Below are 22,944 nucleotides of genomic sequence, written 5' to 3'. Positions count from 1 at the left end.
TTTGCCACAGTCAATTTAGTTTGTGTGAAGTTAATGTTTTGACGATTTTGGCATGTACTACTTTGCATAATTTAAACACTCTAATACTGCTTTGTTTCATTAATGGCCCCCGCTTATTAATTATTTTCATAACTATCACAATCATCTGTGTTTTTTGCAGCCTGTGCTACAGACGTGTCGAACATTTAAGAGACCGTCAAGAGTCTGTAAAACAACTGATGACAACTTTGCAAGACAGACAATCGCAAGGTGATGAGAAAGTTGATACCGATGAGGAAGTGGAACTCCAGGAATTCCTTTCAGGTGATTGGCGAGCAAAAGGAGCTTTGCTTTAGTACTCTGTGCTGTGCAATTATTGCTCAAAGTAAACTTTCAACAAACCATGACATATTGCCAATCAAGACTGACTTCTACTACAGCTTTTCCATGAACTGATAAACCGTTGAAAACTTCAGTCATCAAGAAGAATGCTTGGAAATTTTTTTTAAATTGGTAAACCTTTTTCAGAAGATGTACAGATGTTATAATAAACATTAAGATGTGTCCAGATGTATTTTATCAGGTTATTTCAATTAATATGTATTTTCTGTTCATATTAAATCATTCTTGTAATGATACGATTTTATATGTTTAAAGCTAGCCATGTCAGTGGCAATGTTTTCTTAATTTGAGAGCAAACATTATGGTAAAATTAATGAAGATTGTCGTCCTCTAATGTTATATTATGTTATGATATATTAACCTCAAGATTATTACAAAATTGTTGAGAGGTTAACTTATTTTGTTGGGAAGGATTTCAATTGGAAAAAATATGACGGTTAACCCCAAGATTATTACAAAATTGTTATTGAGAGGTCAACTTATTTTGTTGTGAAGGATTTTAATTAGAAGCAGCAGACCATTAAATCACAAAGACAACATAGATATAAATAACAATAAAAGCTGAAGTGTTGAAGCAAGAATTATACAACATACATGTCAGTGTCTGTGGTGTAATTAGTAGGGTTGGTGAACCAGAGGATTTTAATGCATTAACAGAAACTTGACTCGATTGATTATTTTCCTGTGTCCAGGAATTTAGGAAGGATGGTAAAGAGAAAAAGAGGAGTTGCTGATAAGTTTGATACTACAGTCTAAATAGAAAGGATCTCCAGTCGATTTTAGGATTTAATTTATTTGGCTTGAGTTAGTTAACAGCGTAGCGCAGCTAATAGATTTGCTGCCTCACGGCTCATTTCCCAGGTTCAATCCTGATCGCTGGTGCTGTGTGGTGTTTGCGCATTTGTCCTGCAACTGCATGGGTTTCCCTCGGGTGCTTCAGTTTTCTCAGCCTTCCAAAGGCATGCAGGTTGATAGGGTAATTGATCTTGGCAAATTGTCCCTTGGGTGTAGGTGAGTGGTAGCATAGGGGATGAGTTGATTGTAATATGAGAGAATAGGATTGCTCTGTGAGCTGGCATACATTTAATGGATCAAAATGACCTAATATGGTGACATGGAAGGGATCTCTCATGCATATAAATGTGGTTTGTGGTTATTTTACAGACAATCATAAGCCAACAGACAGGAGTTATATATGTTATAATCTTAGCATGACAATGAAATTCAATTCAGTCAATAATGGATAATTTGGGGTGTGGATGTGATGACAATTAGCTTTAGCATAACAAAAACTAGTGGGTTGTTAGCAAGACCTATCCTATCCACAATTGTCCTTTAGGAGGAACAATGCCACTCTCATCCAGTCTGACCTAAGTGTCTTTAAATCTACCAATGTGGTTGTTTTTTAACATGCCCTGGGAAGGCACTTTGTTCAAGTGCAATTAAGGATAGATCATCGAGTTGAAGTGTGATCTAGAGACACATCCAATTGGATGAGAGAAAGCCATTTGTATTTTTGTTAAGTGCACTGTGACCTTGGACATATTTTTCAATATTTGTACACATTTCCTGGTCTTATCTGTCAGAAAATTCACTTCAACAACAATGAATTTTCCATAATTTCATGACATTTTATTAATGTTATCAGCACATTTATTTTGCTTACTAATAGAAATTGGCTCAAAGGATCAAGATTTCTGATCTTTTAACAGTTCAGTAAGTATTATACCATGCTGAAAATGGTGAAATAGATGTAATGTAAGGGTACACAGAATATTATTTATGTTAAATCATCTGTAAAACCATTGCTGCGTGCCATTCGTGTAGATGACAGTCTCTACGAACTGCTAAATACAATTTACAGACTCCTCAATAAGTGACCCAATGTTCCAGTTGACAGGAAAACGTCAAGAGTGTTTAATAGTCATGTGTACCGTCAACAGAACAATGAATTTTTTACTTGCAGGAGTTGTGACACAGGAGAGGTTCAACTGTGGGTGATATCAGTCTTTCAGAATGGCAGGCAGTGACTAGTGGGGTACCGCAAGGCTCGTTGCTGGGACCGCAGCTATTTACAATATACATTAATGATTTGGATGAAGGGATTACAACTAACATTAGCAAATTTGCAGATGACACAAAGCTGGGTGGCAGTGTGAATTGTGAGGACGATGCTATGAGAATGCAGGGTGACTTGGACAGGTTGGGTGAGTGGGCAGATGCATGGCAGATGCAGTTTAATGTGGATAAATGTGAGGTTATCCACTTTGGTAGCAAAAACAGGGAGGCAGATTATTATCTAAATGGTGTCAAATTGGGAAAAGGGGAAGTACAATGGGATCTGGGGGTCCTTGTTTATCAGTCACTGAAAGTAAACATGCAGGTACAGCAGGCAGTGAAGAAAGCGAATGGCGTGTTGGCCTTCATAACAAGAGGAATTGAGTTTAGGAGCAAAGAGGTCCTGCAGTTGTACAGGACACTAGTGAGACCGCACCTGGAGTATTGTGTGCAGTTTTGCTCCCCTAATTTGAGAAAGGACACTCTTGCTATTGAGGGAGTGTAGTATAGGTTTACAAGGTTAATTCCCGGGATGGCGGGACTGTCAAATGCTGAGAGAATGGAGCGGCTGAGCTTGTACACTCTGGAGTTTAGAAGGATGAGAGGGGTTCTCATTGAAACATATAAGATTGTTAAGGGCTTGGACACGCTAGAGGCAGGAAACATGTTCCCGATGTTGGGGGAGTCCAAAACCAGGGGCCACAGTTTAAGAATAAGGGGTAAGCCATTTAGAACGGAGATGAGGAAACACTTTTTTCACACAGAGCGTTGTGAGTCTGTGGAATTCTCTGCCTCAGAGGGCGCTGGAGGCCGGTTCTCTGGATACTTACAAGAGAGAGCTCGATAGGGCTCTTGAAGATAGCGGAGTCAGGGGATATGGGGAGAAGGCAGGAAAGGGGTACTGATTGTGGATGATCAGCCATGATCACATGGAATGGTGGTGCTGGCTTGAAGGCCTGAATGGCCTATTCCTTCGTCTATTGTCCTGTGCTTGGATAAAATAGGTGAGATCTAGCAACAGGATTTTTAGGAAAGTTGAGATAAAGTCCCACAAAAGAGTTAAAGAACAATTTTTTTAAATACATCTATCTACCTGTTTGAATATATTTAATGATGTCATCTGCTGACTTGTATAATAGATAATTTCATAGATTCACCACCCTTCAGGGTGATGAAACTTCTGATTTAGGTTCTAAAGGGCATGCCCCATATTGTGATGAAGTGCAACATCACAAATTTGAGGAAATGGAATCTGTCGGATTGAATTGCATATTTAGGATGGCAGTGGTAGAAGGTGAAAGGAAATGTTAGTGATGTTGAATGGATGCAAGCTCACCTCCCGTGCCCTAGGAAAGCCTCCTACAGTTTCAGGAAGTGGGACACGGCGATCACACGCCCAGATGTGCAGGTACGGCTGTGGGAGGCAACAGACAGCATGGTTGCAGATCATGGTGTTAGTAGACAAAGCTGTTGGAAGCCTTGCAACAGCCGGGGCAGCGAGCAGATCGAGTGCAGCCTATGAAGAAACAGAGAGCATCACGTTGGACTAGGCTGATCCCTACATCAATGATTCAGTGCCACCAGGAGAGTGGGCCGTAAGGGCTTGCCCACCTAATTTAATTAATACATTTTATTTTTAAATTTAATGTTTTTGTAATCATAAATTCTAAATATTTGAAAATCTGGTTTAATTTTTTTTAGAGGTGCCAGTACGCTGTATCAGCGTGTATTCTCACAAACAATAACTTCACACAGTATAATAAATTCCTACACTGACCAGTAATAAGCTGCAAAGAATGATTAACTAGACAGAAAATTGATTAGAGAAAATTAAATGATACTCAAACAGGTACTCTGTCCAAAAGGAGTAACAATAGGTCAGGTCAGGCAGCATCCCTGCGCTGTCCAGATTGCCATATAAATTGCTTAATATAAACTTGATGGTTTAATTTTCATAGTGCAGCATATAGAACAGGATTTGCCAGTATCTGCTACTGGGATTGTAATACTAAAACAGGTTATTTGGAGAAGATGGACTTGGGAAGCACAAAATTAATTCATACTGGAAATTGTCAGAAATATTCATGAAGAAATATACCTTTAAAACAGTCATGATATATATAATGACACACTGTAAATAACTGTCCACGTGTCACAATGCAGTGGAAGTGGATGAGTGGGGAGATGCATGGTAGATGCAGTTTAATGTGGATAAATGTGGACCTGGCAAAAACAGGAAGGCAAATTATTATCTAAATGGTGTCAAGTTGGGAAAGGGGGAAGTACTATGGGATCTGGGGGTCCCTGTTCATCAGTCAATGAAAGTAAGCATGTGGGTTCAGCAGGCAGTGAAGAAATCGAATGGCATGTTGGCCTTCAAAACAAGAGTATAGGAGCAAAGGGGTCCTTCTGCAGTTGTACATGGCCCTAGTGAAACCATACCTGGAGTATTGTGTGCAGTTTTGGTCTCCAAATTTAGGAAGGACCTTGCTATTGAGGGAGTGCAGCATAGGTTCACAAGGTTAATTCTCGGCATGGCGGGACTGTCGTATGCTGTGAGAATGGAACGGCTGGGCTTGTATACTCTGGAATTTAGAAGGATGAGAGGTGGTTATTGAAACATGATTATTAAGGGCTTCGACCCGCTAGAGGCAGGAAACATGTTCCCGATGTTGGGGGGGTCCGGAACCAGGGGCCACAGTTTAAGAATAAGGGGTAAGCCATTTAGAACAGAGATGAGGAAACACTTTTTCACACAGTTGTGAGTCTGGAATTCTCTGCTTCAGAGGGCGGTGGAGGCCGGTTCTCTGGATACTTTCAAGAGAGAGCTAGATAGGGCTCTTAAAGATAGCGGAGTCGGGATATGGGGAGAAGGCAGGATCGGGGTACTGATTGGTACTGAAGAAACATATAAAACAATGTTTAAGAAGGTAGACAAAAAAGCTGGAGAAACTCAGCGGGTGAGGCAGCAGAAGGTTAAGGGGGGACTTGATAGAGGTCTTTAAAATGATGAGAGGGATAGACAGAGTTGACGTGGATAAGCTTTTCCCACTGAGAGTAGGGAAGATTCAAACAAGAGGACATGACTTGAGAATTAAGGGACAGAAGTTTAGGGGTAACATGAGGGGGAACTTCTTTACTCAGAGTTGTAGCTGTGTGGAATGAGCTTCCAGTGAAGGTGGTGGAGGCAGGTTTGATTTTATAATTTAAAAATAAATTGGATAGTTATATGGATGGGAAAGGAATGGAGGGTTATGGTCTGAGTGCAGGTAGATGGGACTAGGGGAGAATAAGTGTTCGGCACGGACTAGAAGGGCCGAGATGGCCTGTTTCCGTGCTGTAATTGTTATATGGTTATATTCCTTCACTCCATAGATGCTGCCTCACCCGCTGAGTTTCTCCAGCTTTGTTGTCTACCTTCAATTTAAAACAATATCAGTTTGAATAGCAAAACAACTTCTGTTCAAATTTAGATTAATTTGATGTAGATGCCTCTTTTTAAATGTTCTCTGCGTTGTAACATTGGGCACATGAATAGTGCAATTGAACATCAAGGCATCAAACACATTTACAATATATCAATAAAATCACCTGTGCAGAAGTGGCAAGGAATACATAGAAACATAGAAATTAGGTGCAGGAGTAGGCCATTCGGCCCTAATTTCCCATTTGCACATGTCCTTATGCTCAGATCGCACATAAAATTTGTGTTATGCACATTAGATCAGGATTCTGACTTCATTAGCAACAGTTGAGAAATTGGTCAGGGCACTTAAGTGTGCAATTCATCTTGACAATTCTAATGCTTATCTGGGCTAATAATATTGTCACACATTTCATCACACACATTCCATCCACGACGGAGAAATTGGAGCTTTGGCACTGTTCACTCATAAAAAAAATCAAGGAGCATGTGAAACATGCTTCAGGGATTAGGCATAATCGTAGGGTCTGCACACAGTTTACCCCAGTTACATTTTTTCAACGGACATTATTATCTTAGATAATTCACTGAACAAGCCCTTTTAAAAAAAAAAAATCAGACGTGAGCTACTTACTACTATCACCCATTGGTTAGTCCATGACTCTTAGTGATTAGGGGCAGTTCACATTTCAGAACAACTGTACCAGATTAGGACAGTGGTAGACAGAGGGACAATCTTAGACATACAAGAGAGCACCATGCTCCCCTCTCCCAGATTTCCCCTTACTTCCATGGTAGCTTTTTATGCCACTGTTCTGTGATGGCCAAAGGAAATGTTCTTTAAGTGTTGACTCAGTTTCCAACCCTCAACGTAGCATTTACAAAGGAAACTCTGCATTCAGTTCATGCCACAAACAGCAGAGGTCCCATTTTAACAAAAAGTGTTTTTGCCCAATCTTGTTTTGTTTTTTTGTTTATGGAGATCAGTGGGCAGACCAACATTATACTCAGATCAACACATCAAAAGAGGATGAACTCAAATTTCCAAGCAAACACATTCTCTTCAACTCTTTTCAAAATAACAGAATATCATGTGCAAGGCTCAAGAATTGAATTGAGGCCAATGGGATGAAAGTTAAAGATAAGCAAGAGTTTATCCGATTGACCCACATTTAACCCATAGCCCTCCAAACGTCCTATCCTTATACCCCTCCAAATGTCTTTTAACTGTTATTACCGTACCTGCCTCAACTGTATTCTCCAGCAACTCATTGCATATACGCATGACCCTCTATGTGAACTATCCACTATCCTGGGGAAAGACTTTAGCTGTACCTCTTATTGATTTCATAGGCCGAGAATAAGTTTTTACAATACTGATACAATAACAAAACTGGCAATAGACAATAGGTGCAGGAGTAGGTCATTCGGCCCTTCGAGCCAGCACCGGCATTCAGTGTGATCATGGCTGATCATCCACAATCAGTACCCCGTTCCTGCCTTCTCCCCACATCCCCGCTATCTTTAAGAGCCCTATCTAACACAACATTTGGAACTGTAGGAAATACTGAGAAAGAAATGTGGAAAACAGAAGTATAAAAAAGAACAGATGCTAGAAACCAAGTAAATGTTGATGACCTGCTGAGCATTTCCAATTAAGGGAAGCTGCTCGAATGGGGTGGGTACAAGGCAAAAACACCTCAATATAGAAAGAGTGTTCTATACATAAGGTAAATGGAGAGAAAGCATTCAATAAATAGGACAATGTTAATGTGGATTGCAAGAAGGGCAAGCCCATTTATGAATGGATTTCTTGAAGTGGCAGAACAGTACACTAGGCCATTTGGCCCTTCGAGCCAACACCGCCATTCAATGTGATGATGGCTGATCATCCCCAATCAGTACCCCGTTCCTGCCTTCTCCCCATATCCCCTAACTATCCCCTGGGGCTATTTTTAAGAGCCCCATCTAGCTCTCACTTGAAATTCTCCAGAGAACCTGCCTTCACCGCCCTCTGAGGCAGAGAATTCCACAGACTCACCACTCACTGAGAAAAAGTGTTTCCTCGTCTCCGTTCTAAATGGCTTACTCCTTATTCTTAAACTGTGGCCCCTGGTTCTGGACTCCCCCAACATCTGGAACATGTTTCCTGCCTCTAGCGTGTCCAAGCCCTTAACAATCTTATATGTTTCAAGGAGATATCCTCTCATCCTTCTAAACTCCAGAGAGTACAAGCCCAGCCGCTCCATTCTCTCAGCATATGACAGTTCCGCCATCCCGGGAATTAACCTTGTAAACCTACGCTGCACTCCCTCAATAGCAAGAATGTCCTTCCTCAAATTAGGGGACCAAAACTGCACACAATACTCCAGGTGTTGTCTCACTAGGGCTCTGTACAACTGCAGAAGGACCTCTTTGCTCCAATATTCGATTCCTCTTGTTATAAAGGCCAACATGCTATTCGCTTTCTTCACTGCCTGCTGTACCTGCATGCTTACTTTCATAGATTGATGTACAAGGACCCCCCAGATCCCGTTGTACTTCCCCTTTTCCCAACTTGACGCCATTTGATAGTAATCTTCCTTCCTGTTTTTGCTACCAAAGTGGATAACCTCACGTTTATCCGCATTAAACTTCATCTGCCTTGCATCTGCCCACTCCCCCAACCTGTCCAAGTCACCCTGCATTCTCATAGCATCCTCCTCACAGTTCACACTGCCACCCAGCTTTGTGTCGTCTGCAAATTTGCTAATGTTACTGAATCCCTTCATCCAAATCATTGATGTACATTGTAAATAGCTGCGGTCCCAGCACCGAGCTTTGTGGTACCCCACTTGTCACTGCCTGCCATTCTGAAAGGGACCCGTTAATCCCTACTCTTTGTTTCCGTCTGCCAACCACTTCTCTATCCATGTCAGCACTCTACCCCCAATACCATGTGCCCTAATTTTGCCCACTAATCTCCTATGTGGGACCTTATCTAATGCTTTCTGAAAGTCCAGGTACACTAGATCCACTGGCTCACCCTTGTCCATTTTCCTAGTTACATCCTCAGAAAATTCCAGAAGTTTGGTCAAGCATGATTTCCCCTTCGTAAATCCATGCTGACTCGGACCAATCCTGTTACTGCTATCCAAATGTGCAGCTATCTCATCTTTTATAATTGACTCCAGCATCTTCCCCACCTCCGATGTCAGGCTAACTGGTCTATAATTCCCTGTTGTCTCTCTCCCGCCTTTCTTAAAAAGTGGGATAACATTAGCTACCCTCCAATCCACAGGAACTGATCTGATTTCTAGAGCCACTTCCTTAAGTACCCTGGGATGCAGACCATCAGGCCCTGGGGATTTACCAGCTACATGCCCTTCATGTAGATAGGGTGGTCAAACCTTGGCCTTCATCAGTCAAGAGTATTGAGTATAAAAGTTGGGAGGTCATGTTGCAGTTGTATAAGACGTTGGTGAGGCCGCATTTAGAGCATTGTGTTCAGTTCTGGGCACCAAGTTATAGGAAGGATGTTATCAAGCTGGAAAGGGCACAGAGAATTACAAGGGTGTTGCCAGGACTAGAGGGTCTGAGCTATAGGGAGAGTTTGAGCAGGCTAGGACTTTGGGGGATGAGGGGTGATCTTCTGAAGTGTTTAAAATTATGAGAGGAATAGATTGGGTACATGCACATGGTCTTGTGCCCAGAGTAGACTAATTGAGAACAAGAGGGCATAGGTTTAAGGTGAAGGGAAAAAGATTTAATAGGAATCTGAGGGGTACTTTTTTCACACAAAGGGTGGTGGGGGTATGGAACAAGCTGACAGAGGAGGTAGTGGAGGCAGGGACAATCCCAACATTTAAGAGTTAGGTACATAGACAGGGCAGGTTTGGAGGGAACAAATTTGGAGGGACATATTGACCGGTGTGGGCAAGTTCTAAGTAAGTCAGCAAAAATAACATTTAATTTTGAATGGATTAAGCTTTCCAATGCTGGAGTGGATCATGCCAGGGATCCTACCAAAGCGTTATAAATTATATGGCATAGATTAGGTCTTCAATTTAATTGAAATTGAAACAGCAGCAAAAACTCTTTATAAAACTGGTAGTAATAAACAGCAAATGTTGCATTAAGAAGTATTAGCAAAATCGTCCTTCATAGGAATGCAATAAAAAAGAAAAAATGGAGGCACAAGGAACTGCGGATGCTGGTTTATAAAAAGAGACGGAAAGTGCTGAATTAACTCAGTGGGTTGGGCAGCTGAAGAACATGGATAGGTGATGTTTCAGGTCGGACCCTTCTACAGACTGATTGTGGTGGGAGGTGAAAGCCTGAAGAGAGGTTTCAAAGGTCTTTTATTGTTGCATGTACCAATTAAGGTAGTGATATGCAAATTACCATACAGCCATACTAAAAAAAAGCAACAAGACAGACAATTACATAAAAGTTAACATAAACATCTACCACTGTGGATTCCCCATATTCCTTACTGTGATGGAAGGCAAAAAAAGTCCAAACTTCTTCCAATTATTCATCCGTCGGGGCAATCGAATATGGCAGATAGGTGGAGTAAGTGACAAAACCTAGAGGTGAATTGGAGACAAAAGGATGCTAAATAAGGAGAGAAAATTAGTAAAATGTAAAGCCGGATGAAGGGATTATGGTGAAAGTGGACATGGAGGAATGGGAAAAAGGGGATAGTTGAAAATATTTTCAGGGATGAAAGATGAGCATAGGTGGGAGATGGTCAGAAAAATATGTGCGCACTAGGGTAGGAGGGGCAGGGGGAAGGGAGGGGTGTTGGGGGAATCACTTCAAATTGGAAAATTCAATGTTCATGCCGTAAGACTAAGCAACCCAAGTGGAATATGTGGTGCTCCCCAAGAAGGTCAATGAAACAATGTTAATAAACAGATGAAAGAAGATTAGATTTTCCATTGGACAGACAAGCAATGAGGTGGATAATGTTGCTCTATGCAAAAGTATAGGATTTCTGAGTTTGATGTGAATCTTCCAGCTCTAAAACACTTCATTCACATTCAGGGAAATTAATATATTTTGATTGTCCAATTATTTCAGGGATTTATATTTCTGAAATTCAAGTTACAATAATTATAGGGATACATTTTACTTTGTCATAAATGTTATCTATGGATTAGCAAGAGATCAATATAGATATTTCATCACAACTAATGTCATGATATTGGCAATATTTAATATTTACATAGAAACCCACATTAAGGAGTTTCATTGAAGGGAATTTTGATTAAAATATGTCAGACCAGAGAAAGAAATTTGAACTTTTAAAATATTAATGTAATTTCTGAAAGCATTAACATTGTGCCACTGTGCCTGTGAACTTATTACTGATTTATACATATGAGTTATATTGACCTTCAGAATACAATACCATCCAAACTCATAAATCTAATTCTGCAGAATGTCTTTGAATTTTCAGAGATTCTCAGAAAATATTCTCAGAGAATATTTTTTGAGAATCTCTGAAAATTCAAAGATATTATTTTATGCTCCAGCAAAATATTTCTTAACCTAGATTTACAGGGGTGATTTCTCAATTTTACTCACATTTCACCTCCAAAATCTACATTTGAATGGGATATAACCTACAGTGTGAGTGGAAAAAATGTGTAAACAATAAAACTGACATGACATAGAAGCATATTTAAAATGGAACTGTTTTGGTTAAGGTCGTTCTCAAAGGTTTAATTAATAACCAAGTTTTAATATTGAATACTAGCCATAAATGGATTCTGTAGATGAAAGTGCAGATCGATAAATACTTGAGTGTCAGATCAATTCTGCTTCCCTGACCAATGAGAGGATTAGAAATTGTTTTGAGGAAATCGCATGACAATATTTGCCCATCAATAGGACCATTTGACAGGTATACAAGAGCACAACTAAACACCACCATCGCTCAGTAATTTAAAACTGTGATGTGTAGTGCTAGACTTATGGACTGTGTCCACTTTCATGTAAATGTAAGTCTCATGTCTGACCATAGAGCTATTGAGGAAGTCATCCTGAACAAAATAATGCCCCCCCCCCACTATCCCCACCTCCGCCCCTTATCTCCCTCCCACCTCATCATAGCTGCATAAAGGGTCTCGGCCCATATTATTCTATCCGAATGAGAACGTTTAGATGTAGTATCACGACCGGAAACATTACTATCCCTCTGCCTCCACTGATGCAACCCGACCTGCTGAGTTCCTCCAGCAGTTCTTTGCTCTAGACTCCAACACCTGCAGTCTCTTACGTCAATAAAACAGTTATATGGTTTTTCTGCACTCTGGGAATAGCAAATTTTTAAATCGATAAAGCTGATATCTTTATTTCTCCACTTTTACTTCCATTGTACTAACATATTTCACTTTAAAAAAAAGATCCCAGAAATAATGTGGTCATTCTAATTCAAATTTAATAAAATAACATCACTCAAGACATTCACAGTAAGTTATGATGGTTTTGCAGAAACTAAAATTCGCTGCCAAATTTTGAGTTTAGATAATATATCAAAACAAAGAAACCAATAATCAAAAAATATCATCAAAGGAGACACAAGAAACTGTAAATGCTGGATTCTGAAGCAACAAACTAATACCTGCTGGAAGGATTCAGCAGATTAAGTAGCATCTTTGGAGGGAAATGGACAGACAACATTTCGGGCCGAGATCCTTTATCTGGGCCAAAAAAATAAATAAAAGCTGACATTCTATACGTTTATGCTCTGGATGCACAACAGGCTAAATTTGATAGCCCTTGAAATGGTCTCCAGAATTGCAATGTGCAATTAGTCTGTGGCTATTGACACCAATAGTCCGCATGCCAACATCTCAGTTGCTACTGCTCTGATGATGGTCTCCAGAATTGCAATGTGCAATTAGTCTGTGGCTATTGACACCAATAGTCCGCATGCCAACATCTCAGTTGCAACTGCTCTGATGATACAATTTTCTGCACAGATAGATTCATAGTCATACAGCATGGAAACAGGCCCTTTGGCCCAACTTGCCATGCTGACCAAAATGGCCCATCTACACTAGTCCCACATGCCCATGTTTGGTCCATATCCCTCTAAACCTTTCCTATCCATGTATCTGTTCAAATATATTTTAAATGTTGTTATTGTACCTGCCTCAACTAACTTCTCTGGCAACTCGTTTCACATATCCACCACCCACTGAGTGAAAAAGTTGTCCCTCACACCTTAAACCCATGTCCTCTGGTTCTTGATTCCATGCCTGAAATATTTTCAAAATTCCTGAACTATAACTTTCCCTCTACCATAATAGGCAGAACCTTTCACTGCATCGCCTCTATTTTCCACTCGCATTTCCTCTTCCCCTGGACAGAACAAGACCACAAATTCCCCAACCCCTTACCCTCAACCCCATCTGCCTCTGCATTCAACAAACCATACCTTACCATTTCTGCTAGTTCCAAATAGATTTCACCACTGGACACATCTTCCCCTCCCTTCATCTTTCTCCCTTCTTGACACCCTGGCCCACTCTTCCATCTTCAAAAACCCTCCCCATCTTATAGCACTTTCCTATGCAATCACAGGACATGCAACACTTGACCTTTCACCTTCTCTCACCATCCATTTCACTTCTTCCATCACATGTACTCCAGTTAGCATTCACAGTGTTGTCTCTTTTACAAAGTAGAAATTAAACGTGGATTAATTTGGCAGTCAACCAGAATTCAGCATCAATCCGACAAGCACCTGCATTCAATCTGCAAGAGTGATCCTGAGTTTCCTGCTGCTTCCCACTATAATTGTCAATCCCATTCCCTCTCGGTGTCCTCCTGCACTTTTACAATGAGGCCCAGAACAAGACCAAGGATCAGCTTTTTTTTTTTTTTTTTAATATTTTATTTTATTAGAAGTAAGTACAGTCATATGGCACCAAAGTGCCTAATATATATTTTCATAATACATTTTATGTACAACTTCTTTTTTTTTTTTTTTGTTACACTGAAAAAAGATTAGAATAAGAAAAAGAAGTTAGATAGTAAAGGATAGAAAGATGTGAAATATATAGTGTGTGAAAAAAGAAAACGAGTAAATGAAGAAAGTTGAGAGAGAGAATAGAGAGAAGAAAAGAAAAAAAGAGGAGATCATTATTTATAGTCTTGACCAACCCTCGTCCAGTCCTGAAACAGTTATTTTTTACAATTGTGTTGCACCATATGATTCCAAAAAAACGACGAATGGAGACCAACTCGTTATGAATTGGTCTGATTTATCCATTAGGAGGAATCGCATTTCCTCAAGATGAGCGGTGTCCAACGGTGTCCAACATACTTGCAATCCACATTTTAAGCGTTGGTATTGACCAAGGATCAGCTTAATGGACTCAGTATTGAATTCCTCAAATTTAGATAACTCGCTCTGCCTGTCTATTATCAGAACTGACCATTTCTACCAGTTATCTGATTATGATTTGGCACAGCTTTTAGCTCTCCTTCAGTATAGTTTGGCTTGTTGGACATCTCACTCAGACTTGATATTAAAGAAGGCAGGAGAATTAGGTTGAGAGGGAAATATAGATCAGCCATGATTGAATGGTGGAGTACACTCGAAGGGGCAAATGCTGCTCCTATGACATGAACCTAATAACAATACATTACATAGAGAAGCATATCAATTGTTGCATTAAACCATTTGGTCTCCCCCATCATACCCCTGCCTCCACACCATCTCTACCTTATAACCAACTTGTTTTCTTTCTTTCCCCGCTGTAACAAAGGGCCTTGGACCTAAAAGATTTACAACAATTCTCGTTTCACATACACTGCCTGACGCTGCGATTTCCAACATTTTATGTTTTTATTTGAGAGTAATTTAAGACTAGAGGACATATGCTAGTTCACTGATCATCAACCTTCCTCCAGCGACATTGTGATCAAAAGGAAATTCTCATATGTCCACCCCATTGCATATGCTGATCTCTGTGAATGGAGAGATATGGATTCATTTAACTGGCATCATGTTCATCACAAACATCGTGGGCCAAAGGATCTGTTACTGTGCTGTACTGCTCCATGTTCAATGTTCTAGGTATACAACCTGAGGCTTAATTGCCATCTAGATCTCACCACCTGCTGCCAGGTAGCAAGATCAGCCTTCACGTAACGTCAGTTTAATTCGGGCAGGTGCAATTCATCTATGCCTTTGGACAATGGCCCAGCAGGAAGATCCAATGCATTCATTTAAAACAATGGACATAGATAAGAAGTTCATCATAACATGTGAGTCACAAACCAGAAACTTCTCTCTGGGTAATGAAGCAGCAGAAAGATAGTGCAAAAGTGATCACAACAATTTCTGTCCAGGTCGTGTTAGATTGCATTAACATCACTATTGAGAAAATATGTTGATTTTGTTTGTTTTGTTTTAGGTTTACATTTATTATAGTCACATGTACTGAGAAACAGTGAAAAACGTTGTTTTGCATGCTGTCCAAACAGATCAGATATACGATACATAGATATAATCAGGTCAAACTCAAGTATTGTAGATATAGCAAAGGGGGAGATGCAAAGAGCAGAATATAGTTCACAGCATTGCAGGGCTGCCAACATTGGGTGAGTGTTGGGAGTGAGAAATTGCGAGAGACCAAGCCCGAGGGAGCTTAGCGACGGGGAGGACGGTGACCCCCCTCCAATTGGTATGGAACTTTTGCATTTTTCAGCTTGAAATGTGCAAAAAGGTGCATACTGTAGCAAGTCTTTTAACACACTTGAAAGCAATATATATGCTTTAAATTGGATTAGCTATGAATAAGGTTAGACTAAATTACATTCCTAATTACATTCCACAGTAGAGCCAGGCTCTGATCAACACGTGCAGCACATGAATGATCTTAGTATATTCATGTATGGAAATCAAGAAATCAAACACTTGGCCCATGTTAACCAACCTGGGTCTCACTGCACACCTGGTACTACTCCTGGCCCTGACTCCAGTTGCATACCTTCTCTTATTCCTGACCCTGAGTTCAGCCTTACAGTTGCCCCCCTATTCTATCCTGATCATAGCTGCTTACCTGCTTAGGTTCCCAGAGCTGAACACTCCCCTGGTCCCAGCCTTGACTGCACACATAGTACTATTCCAGACCTTGACTCTGGATGCACCCTTGGCCTTGCTTCCAGCCCTTTTGCACTGACAATATATCTGGCCCACACATAAAGCCCCATATCTGACCCCCTGGACTGAACCTATTACGTTCAAGTCCACAGGTGCTTATCTAATGCAGTAATCCTTTATGGGGCACTTCACAGATAAATTATGGATAACAACATTTGCTACATCCATTGGCTTCCTTGTTATCTAACATGCTAATTACTTTGTCAAGGAAGTCATTAATAATTGGTTGAACACAATTACTCATCCATAAAATTATACTCACTCAGCTGTATAAGTATTCTGTTACCATTTCCTCCATTTTCCTAACAAACTGTCCTGAAGTCATTTTCACCCGCAAAATTTTCAGTATTTTGCTGTCTTTTCCTCAGCTGGGACTTTTCCGAAATGCAGAGTCCAGTAACAATATATTTAAGCAATATTATTCTATTAAATGTAATCTTGATAGTACATATCAAGTCCCTACCTCAACATTTTTACTATGTCCAACTCGTGTCGTCGTCCCGACACGTTCGTTTTTGACGCGGACATCGTGCACCGCTGGACTGTCTTCCAGCGCGACTACGAACACTATATCGCGATCGCTCATCCTGGTGCCACTCCTGCGGTACAGGCTCACCTACTCCTCAACCTGGCTGGTCCGGAGGCAATGGAACATTATGCATCGTTCGAGTTCGCCCCTCCGGAAGACCACAACGACTCGGTATGTCTCATAGCCAAATTCACTGCCCTTTGCGATATACCCACCAATAACATTATTGAGCGTTTTAAGTTCTTCACAAGGCGTCAGACTCCCGGTGAGCACATTGACGCTTTCATAGAAACATAGAAACATAGAAATTAGGTGCAGGAGTAGGCCATTCGGCCCTTCGAGCTTGCACCGCCATTCAATATGATCATGGCTGATCATCCAACTCAGTATCCCGTACCTGCCTTCTCTCCATACCCTCTGATCCCCTTAGCCACAAGGGCCACATCTAACTCCCTCTTAAATATAGCCAATGAACTGGCCTCGACTACCCTCTGTGGCAGGGAGTTCCAGAGATTCACCACTCTCTGTGTGAAAAAAGTTCTTCTCACCTCGGTTTTAAAGGATTTCCCCCTTATCCTTAAGCTGTGACCCCTTGTCCTGGACTTCCCCAACATCGGGAGCAATCTTCCTGCATCTAGCCTGTCCAACCCCTTAAGAATTTTGTAAGTTTCTATAAGATCCCCTCTCAATCTCCTAAATTCTAGAGAGTATAAACCAAGTCTATCCAGTCTTTCTTCATAAGACAGTCCTGACATCCCAGGAATCAGTCTGGTGAACCTTCTCTGCACTCCCTCTATGGCAATAATGTCCTTCCTCAGATTTGGAGACCAAAACTGTACGCAATACTCCAGGTGTGGTCTCACCAAGACCCCGTACAACTGCAGTAGAACCTCCCTGCTCCTATACTCAAATCCTTTTGCTATGAAAGCTAACATACCATTCGCTTTCTTCACTGCCTGCTGCACCTGCATGCCCACTTTCAATGACTGGTGTACCATGACACCCAGGTCTCGCTGCATCTCCCCTTTTCCTAGTCGGCCACCATTTAGATAATAGTCTGCTTTCCTGTTTTTGCCACCAAAATGGATAACCTCACATTTATCCACATTATACTGCATCTGCCAAACATTTGCCCACTCACCCAGCCTATCCAAGTCACCTTGCAGTCTCCTAGCATCCTCCTCACAGCTAACACTGCCCCCCAGCTTAGTGTCATCCGCAAACTTGGAGATATTGCCTTCAATTCCCTCATCCAGATCATTAATATATATTGTAAATAGCTGGGGTCCCAGCACTGAGCCTTGCGGTACCCCACTAGTCACTGCCTGCCATTGTGAAAAGGACCCGTTTACTCCTACTCTTTGCTTCCTGTTTGCCAGCCAGTTCTCTATCCACATCAATACTGAACCCCCAATGCCGTGTGCTTTAAGTTTGTAAACTAATCTCTTATGTGGGACCTTGTCGAAAGCCTTCTGGAAGTCCAGATACACCACATCCACTGGTTCTCCCCTATCCACGCTACTAGTTACATCCTCGAAAAATTCTATAAGATTCGTCAGACATGATTTACCTTTTGTAAATCCATGCTGACTTTGTCCAATGATTTCACCACTTTCAAAATGTGCTGCTATCCCATCTTTAATAACTGACTCTAGTAGTTTCCCCACTACCGATGTTAGACTAACTGGTCTGTAATTCCCCGTTTTCTCTCTCCCTCCCTTCTTAAAAAGTGGGGTTACGTTTGCTACCTGCCAATCCTCAGGAACTACTCCAGAATCTAAAGAGTTTTGAAAGATTATTACTAATGCAGCCACTATTTCTGGAGCTACTTCCTTAAGTACTCTGGGATGCAGCCTATCTGGCCCTGGGGATTTATTGGCCTTTAATCCATTCAATTTACCCAACACCACTTCCCGGCTAACCTGGATTTCACTCAATTCCTCCAACTCCTTTGACCCGCGGTCCCCTGCTATTTCCGGCAGATTATTTATGTCTTCCTTAGTGAAGACGGAACCAAAGTAGTTATTCAATTGGTCCGCCATATCCTTGTTCCCCATGATCAACTCACCTGTTTCTGACTGCAAGGGACCTACATTTGTTTTAACTAATCTCTTTCTTTTCACATATCTATAAAAACTTTTGCAGTCAGTTTTTATGTTCCCTGCCAGTTTTCTTTCATAATCTATTTTTCCTTTCCTAATTAAGCCCTTTGTCCTCCTCTGCTGGTCTCTGAATTTCTCCCAGTCCTCCGGTATGCTGCTTTTTCTGGCTAATTTGTACGCATCATCCTTCGCTTTGATACTATTGGGACTTTCATTGATACAATGATACTTTCATTGCCTCTTTGCGACATATGGCTCGGCGGTGCTGCCTTGAAGCGATATCACCGGACGAAATGATCAGGGACGTCCTGGTCAACGGTCTCCTAAACTCTAAGCTGCGTGATGAGCTCCTGATGAAGCCTGATCTAACGCTAAGGGATGCCATGCATGCCGCTCGCATGACCTCTGCTGTTGGCTCCGTATCTCAACCGGTGTCCCAGGACATCAATTTCACCGGTACTGCTGGCCGTCGGCGGATCAATAGCCCGCCACGCCGGTTCACCGCCTCTGCACCCGCTAAGGTCACCCCTCGTCACTGCCCAAATTGCAATTTTTCTTCGCACCAGTTCAACGTTTGCCCAGCGCAGGGTAAAACTTGTAATTCCTGCGGGAAGCTGAACCACTTTTCTGCAGCTTGTCGATCGCGTGGGAAACCTGTCCCTGCTCCTAGAAGGAGTCTAAACAACCTTGCGGACTGTGATAGCGCGCCTGGTTCCCAGTACCAGCCAGATGAACTCCCTGATTCTGATACGAGTTCCTCCCATGGTGATTCCACTGTGTTTTCGCTTTTGGGTGCACCTGCATTGATAACAGATCCTTCTGTACATGTTACTGTGAATGGACACTCCTTCCCTGCGAAGGTCGATACTGGTGCTTTTGCCAATGTTATGTCTGTTAGCCTCTTCAAGCAGATAAGCTCGGGGGAGAGGGTGACTCCCGATGACTCCCGCCTTCATGCCTATGGGGGAGGTATTCTGGTCGCCGTGGGGAAGGCCACGGTTATCTGTACAGTTCTTGAGACCTCTCGGCCCCTCACTTTTCTCCTGCTGGAATCTGAAAACGTCACCCTGCTGGGCGCCCGTGCATGCCAGGACTTTGGTTTGGTCTCTTTCCACCGCGACATCCACCTGGTGCAGGCTCCCATGGAACCCTTGAACGAGTATCCCGACCGTTTTGATGACGTTCCGCGCAAACTGCCCTGTGCCTACAAAATCGTTGTTGACCCGGGGGTCAACCCGGTAATTAGACCGGCCCACCGTGTGTCTTTTGCCATGAAGGGCCGCGTGGAGTCCACACTGCGTGACATGGTGGCCACGGGCATCCTCAAGGAGGTGAGCGCTCCCACCCTGTGGGTCTCCACCATGGTCGTCGCTGCCAAGAAGGATGCGAGCGAGATCAGGATCTGCATCAACCCGAAAGACCTGAACCTTGCTATCAAACGCCCGCACTACCCCATGCGGACGGTGGAGGACGTCGCTGCACAGGTCGGTCCGGCCACAGCCTTCTTGGTCCTAGATGCCAAGAGCTCCTTTTGGCAGATCCCTCTGGATGAACGTTCCTCCTTCCTGACTACCTTTAGCACACCTTTCGGCAGGTTCCGTTTTCTCCGCATGCCTTTTGGGATCAACTCAGCAAGCGAGGTTTTCCAGCGCACCATGGAACAGCTGTTTGCCGGGTTGCCGTGCGCTATCATTGTGGATGACATCCTGGTGTACGGGAGGGACGTCGCTGAGCTCGACCTGCACCTCCGCCAAGTCCTGGACAGGGCTCGTGAGATCAATCTCAAACTCAACCCGAAGAAGTGTCGGTTCCGCGTTCAGGAAGTCACTTACGTAGGCCACGTTTTCACGGCCGGGGGACTAAAGCCAGACCCCCTGGCCTGCAGCGCTTTCTGGGCATGGTCAACTACCTGGGGAAGTTCATACCCGACCTCAGCGAACTGAGTGCCCCTCTGAGGGAGCTGACCAAGAAGGACAGTGCCTGGGTCTGGCTCCCGCACCACCAGTCGGCCTTCGTGGCCCTGAAGTCCAAGCTCGCACGCACCCCGACTCTAAAGTTCTTCTACCTAAACAGGCCAATCGTCCTCACCTGCGATGCACCTCGGTTCGGCCTCGGTGCCGCCTGCCTGCAGCTCTATGACAATCGGCAGCTGCCTGTTTCCTATGCCTCTCGCACCATGACCCCTGCTGAGCAGCGCTACGCTCAGATCGAAAAGGAGCTCCTTGCCGTGGTGTTCACATGCTCCAAATTCAAGGACTACATTCTGGGCAACTCCTTCACCATTGAAACTGACCACCAGCCGCTGGTCTCTATCTTGAACAAGCCTATCCATGCGGCCTCTTCACGTTTGCAGCGAATGATGCTGCAGCTCCAACGTTTCACATTCGAAATTGTGTACCGCAAGGGCAAGGAAATGTTCGTGGCCGACACATTGTCCCGTGCGCCGCTCCCTTCCGTTGCCCGCCATCCATACGAATCGTCTGACCTGATGGTACTGAACGTTAACATTGTTCCCTCTTGGCAGATGCAGTCCCTGGTCAAACACACTGCCGCTGATCCTGCCCTGCAACAGCTTGAGGGCGTCATCCGCCATGGCTGGCCTGACCGACGCTCTTCCCTACCGGCTGGTGCCGTGCCCTACTTCCTGGTTCGGGATGAATTGGTGCTGCACAACGGCATGGTGGTGAAGGGTCACAAGGTCGTGGTGCCGGCCGCGCTGCGGGATCATTACTTTCAAACCGCCCACAACGGCCACCCCAGGGTGGAGGCCACTTTGTCCCAGGCCCAAGCCCAGTTTTACTGGCCTGGCATGGTTCAGGACATCCGGGACAGGGTCTCCGCCTGTGCTGCCTGGAACAGTCTCCTGCCTCATCAACAGCGCCAACCTCTCATGCAGCAACCGGCTCCCGAGTTGCCGTGGATGGCTGTCGCCACTGACATATTCGAATGGCATGGCAAACACTTCCTGGTCCTGGTGGACTCCTACTCCAGCTGGTTCGAGGTGGACCAGCTGCCGTCCCTCACGTCTGCTGCCGTCATCGGGAAGCTTCGCCGCCACTTTTCGACCTTTGGTTCCCCGGTGACTCTCCAATCCGACAACGGCAGCCAGTTTACCAGCGCGGAGTTCGGCGCCTTTGCCACCCGATGGAACATTCGCCACATCACCAGCAGCCCCGAGTACCCGCAAAGCAATGGCCTTGCGGAGCGCGCTGTCCGCAGCGCCAAGGAGCTGCTGGAACATTGTCGGCTTGCTCATTCGGAATTCTACCTTGCCCTCCTCAACCTCCGCAACATTTCCCGGGACCCCGCACTCGGTTCGCCTGCCCAGCGCCTCATGTCCCGCACCACTCGACCCCCTCTCCCGGTCTCTCAGCAATCCCTAAAGCCCACGGTCCGCAGCCCTGCCGCTGTCAAGGAGCGCATCATCGAGAAGCAGGTCATCCAGAAGCGCTCCTTTGACAAATCATCCCGTCTCCTTCCCCGTCTGTTCCCAGGCCAGGTTGTCCGGATGAAGTCCACCTCCGGTCATCACCGGCTGGCCGTTGTCGTTGGCAATGCTGACTCTCCCCGGCCATACCTGGTTGACTACGAGGGCACCGTGTACCGTCGGACACGCCAGCACCTGCTGCTTGTCAACGAGCCTGCTCCGCCTCCCGCAGACCCGTATTCGCCGCCTGTCCCTTCCCCACTGCCTGAAACTCCTCCTGCCCCTGTCACTCCTCGCATGCCCCGGACACTGCCCTCTCAGCTCTCTGTGCCCCGCACACGCCAGCCTCCTTCTCCTGCCTCACCTGCAGGTGTACCTGTTTCGCCCTCCCGTTCTCCTCCTTCCCCTGGGCGCTCGTCACCCGGATCTCCCATCTCTGTCCCTGCCCCCGTACCTGCAGCTCCTGCGGTTGAAGGGGAAGGCGGGTTGCGCACCCGCTCTGGGCGGTTGGCAAGCCGCCTGTCCGGTACGGAGTGTGCGAGTAGTCTGTATCATGATATATTCTAACTGTTCCCTGCTTATGGTCTGATTCTAGCGTATGAGCCGTGGTTGCTTTGTTTCCAAGAGGAAGGATGTAGATCAGTGCATGCTCCTTTAACATAGTGACCTCACCACTACTAACCACTCCCCATTGTCTCTTGTATAATTGTAGCTTCCCCACCTCCAGCTCGCTCTCTAGCTCCAGTGATGACCACGGACAGCTAGGGCATAGTGTGTGTAGTGCCTATAATAAAGATATGTAGTAAAAGACTTTATGTGTCAAGTAAGTCCTTTTACACCTACCAACATGCATACATT

At 43.9% G+C, this 22,944-nt stretch overlaps 1 protein-coding gene across 1 annotated transcript in view; it reads left to right on the top strand.

Moving 5' to 3' along the window:
• The window catches only part of znf830 (zinc finger protein 830), a 62,786-nt gene extending 61,812 nt beyond the window's left edge, over positions 1-974 (top strand). The window contains exon 9 of the mRNA XM_033039686.1: positions 161-974. Coding sequence (XP_032895577.1) covers positions 161-335 — 175 coding nt within the window. The 3' untranslated portion in view covers positions 336-974. The remainder of the gene's footprint in view (positions 1-160) is intronic.
• Positions 975-22,944: the final 21,970 nt, after the last annotated feature.

This window comes from Amblyraja radiata, chromosome 2 (genome assembly GCF_010909765.2).
Source record: "Amblyraja radiata isolate CabotCenter1 chromosome 2, sAmbRad1.1.pri, whole genome shotgun sequence".
NCBI lineage: Eukaryota > Metazoa > Chordata > Chondrichthyes > Rajiformes > Rajidae > Amblyraja > Amblyraja radiata.
Note: the sequence above shows the minus strand (reverse complement) of the source record. Positions and strands in the feature narration are given on the sequence as shown.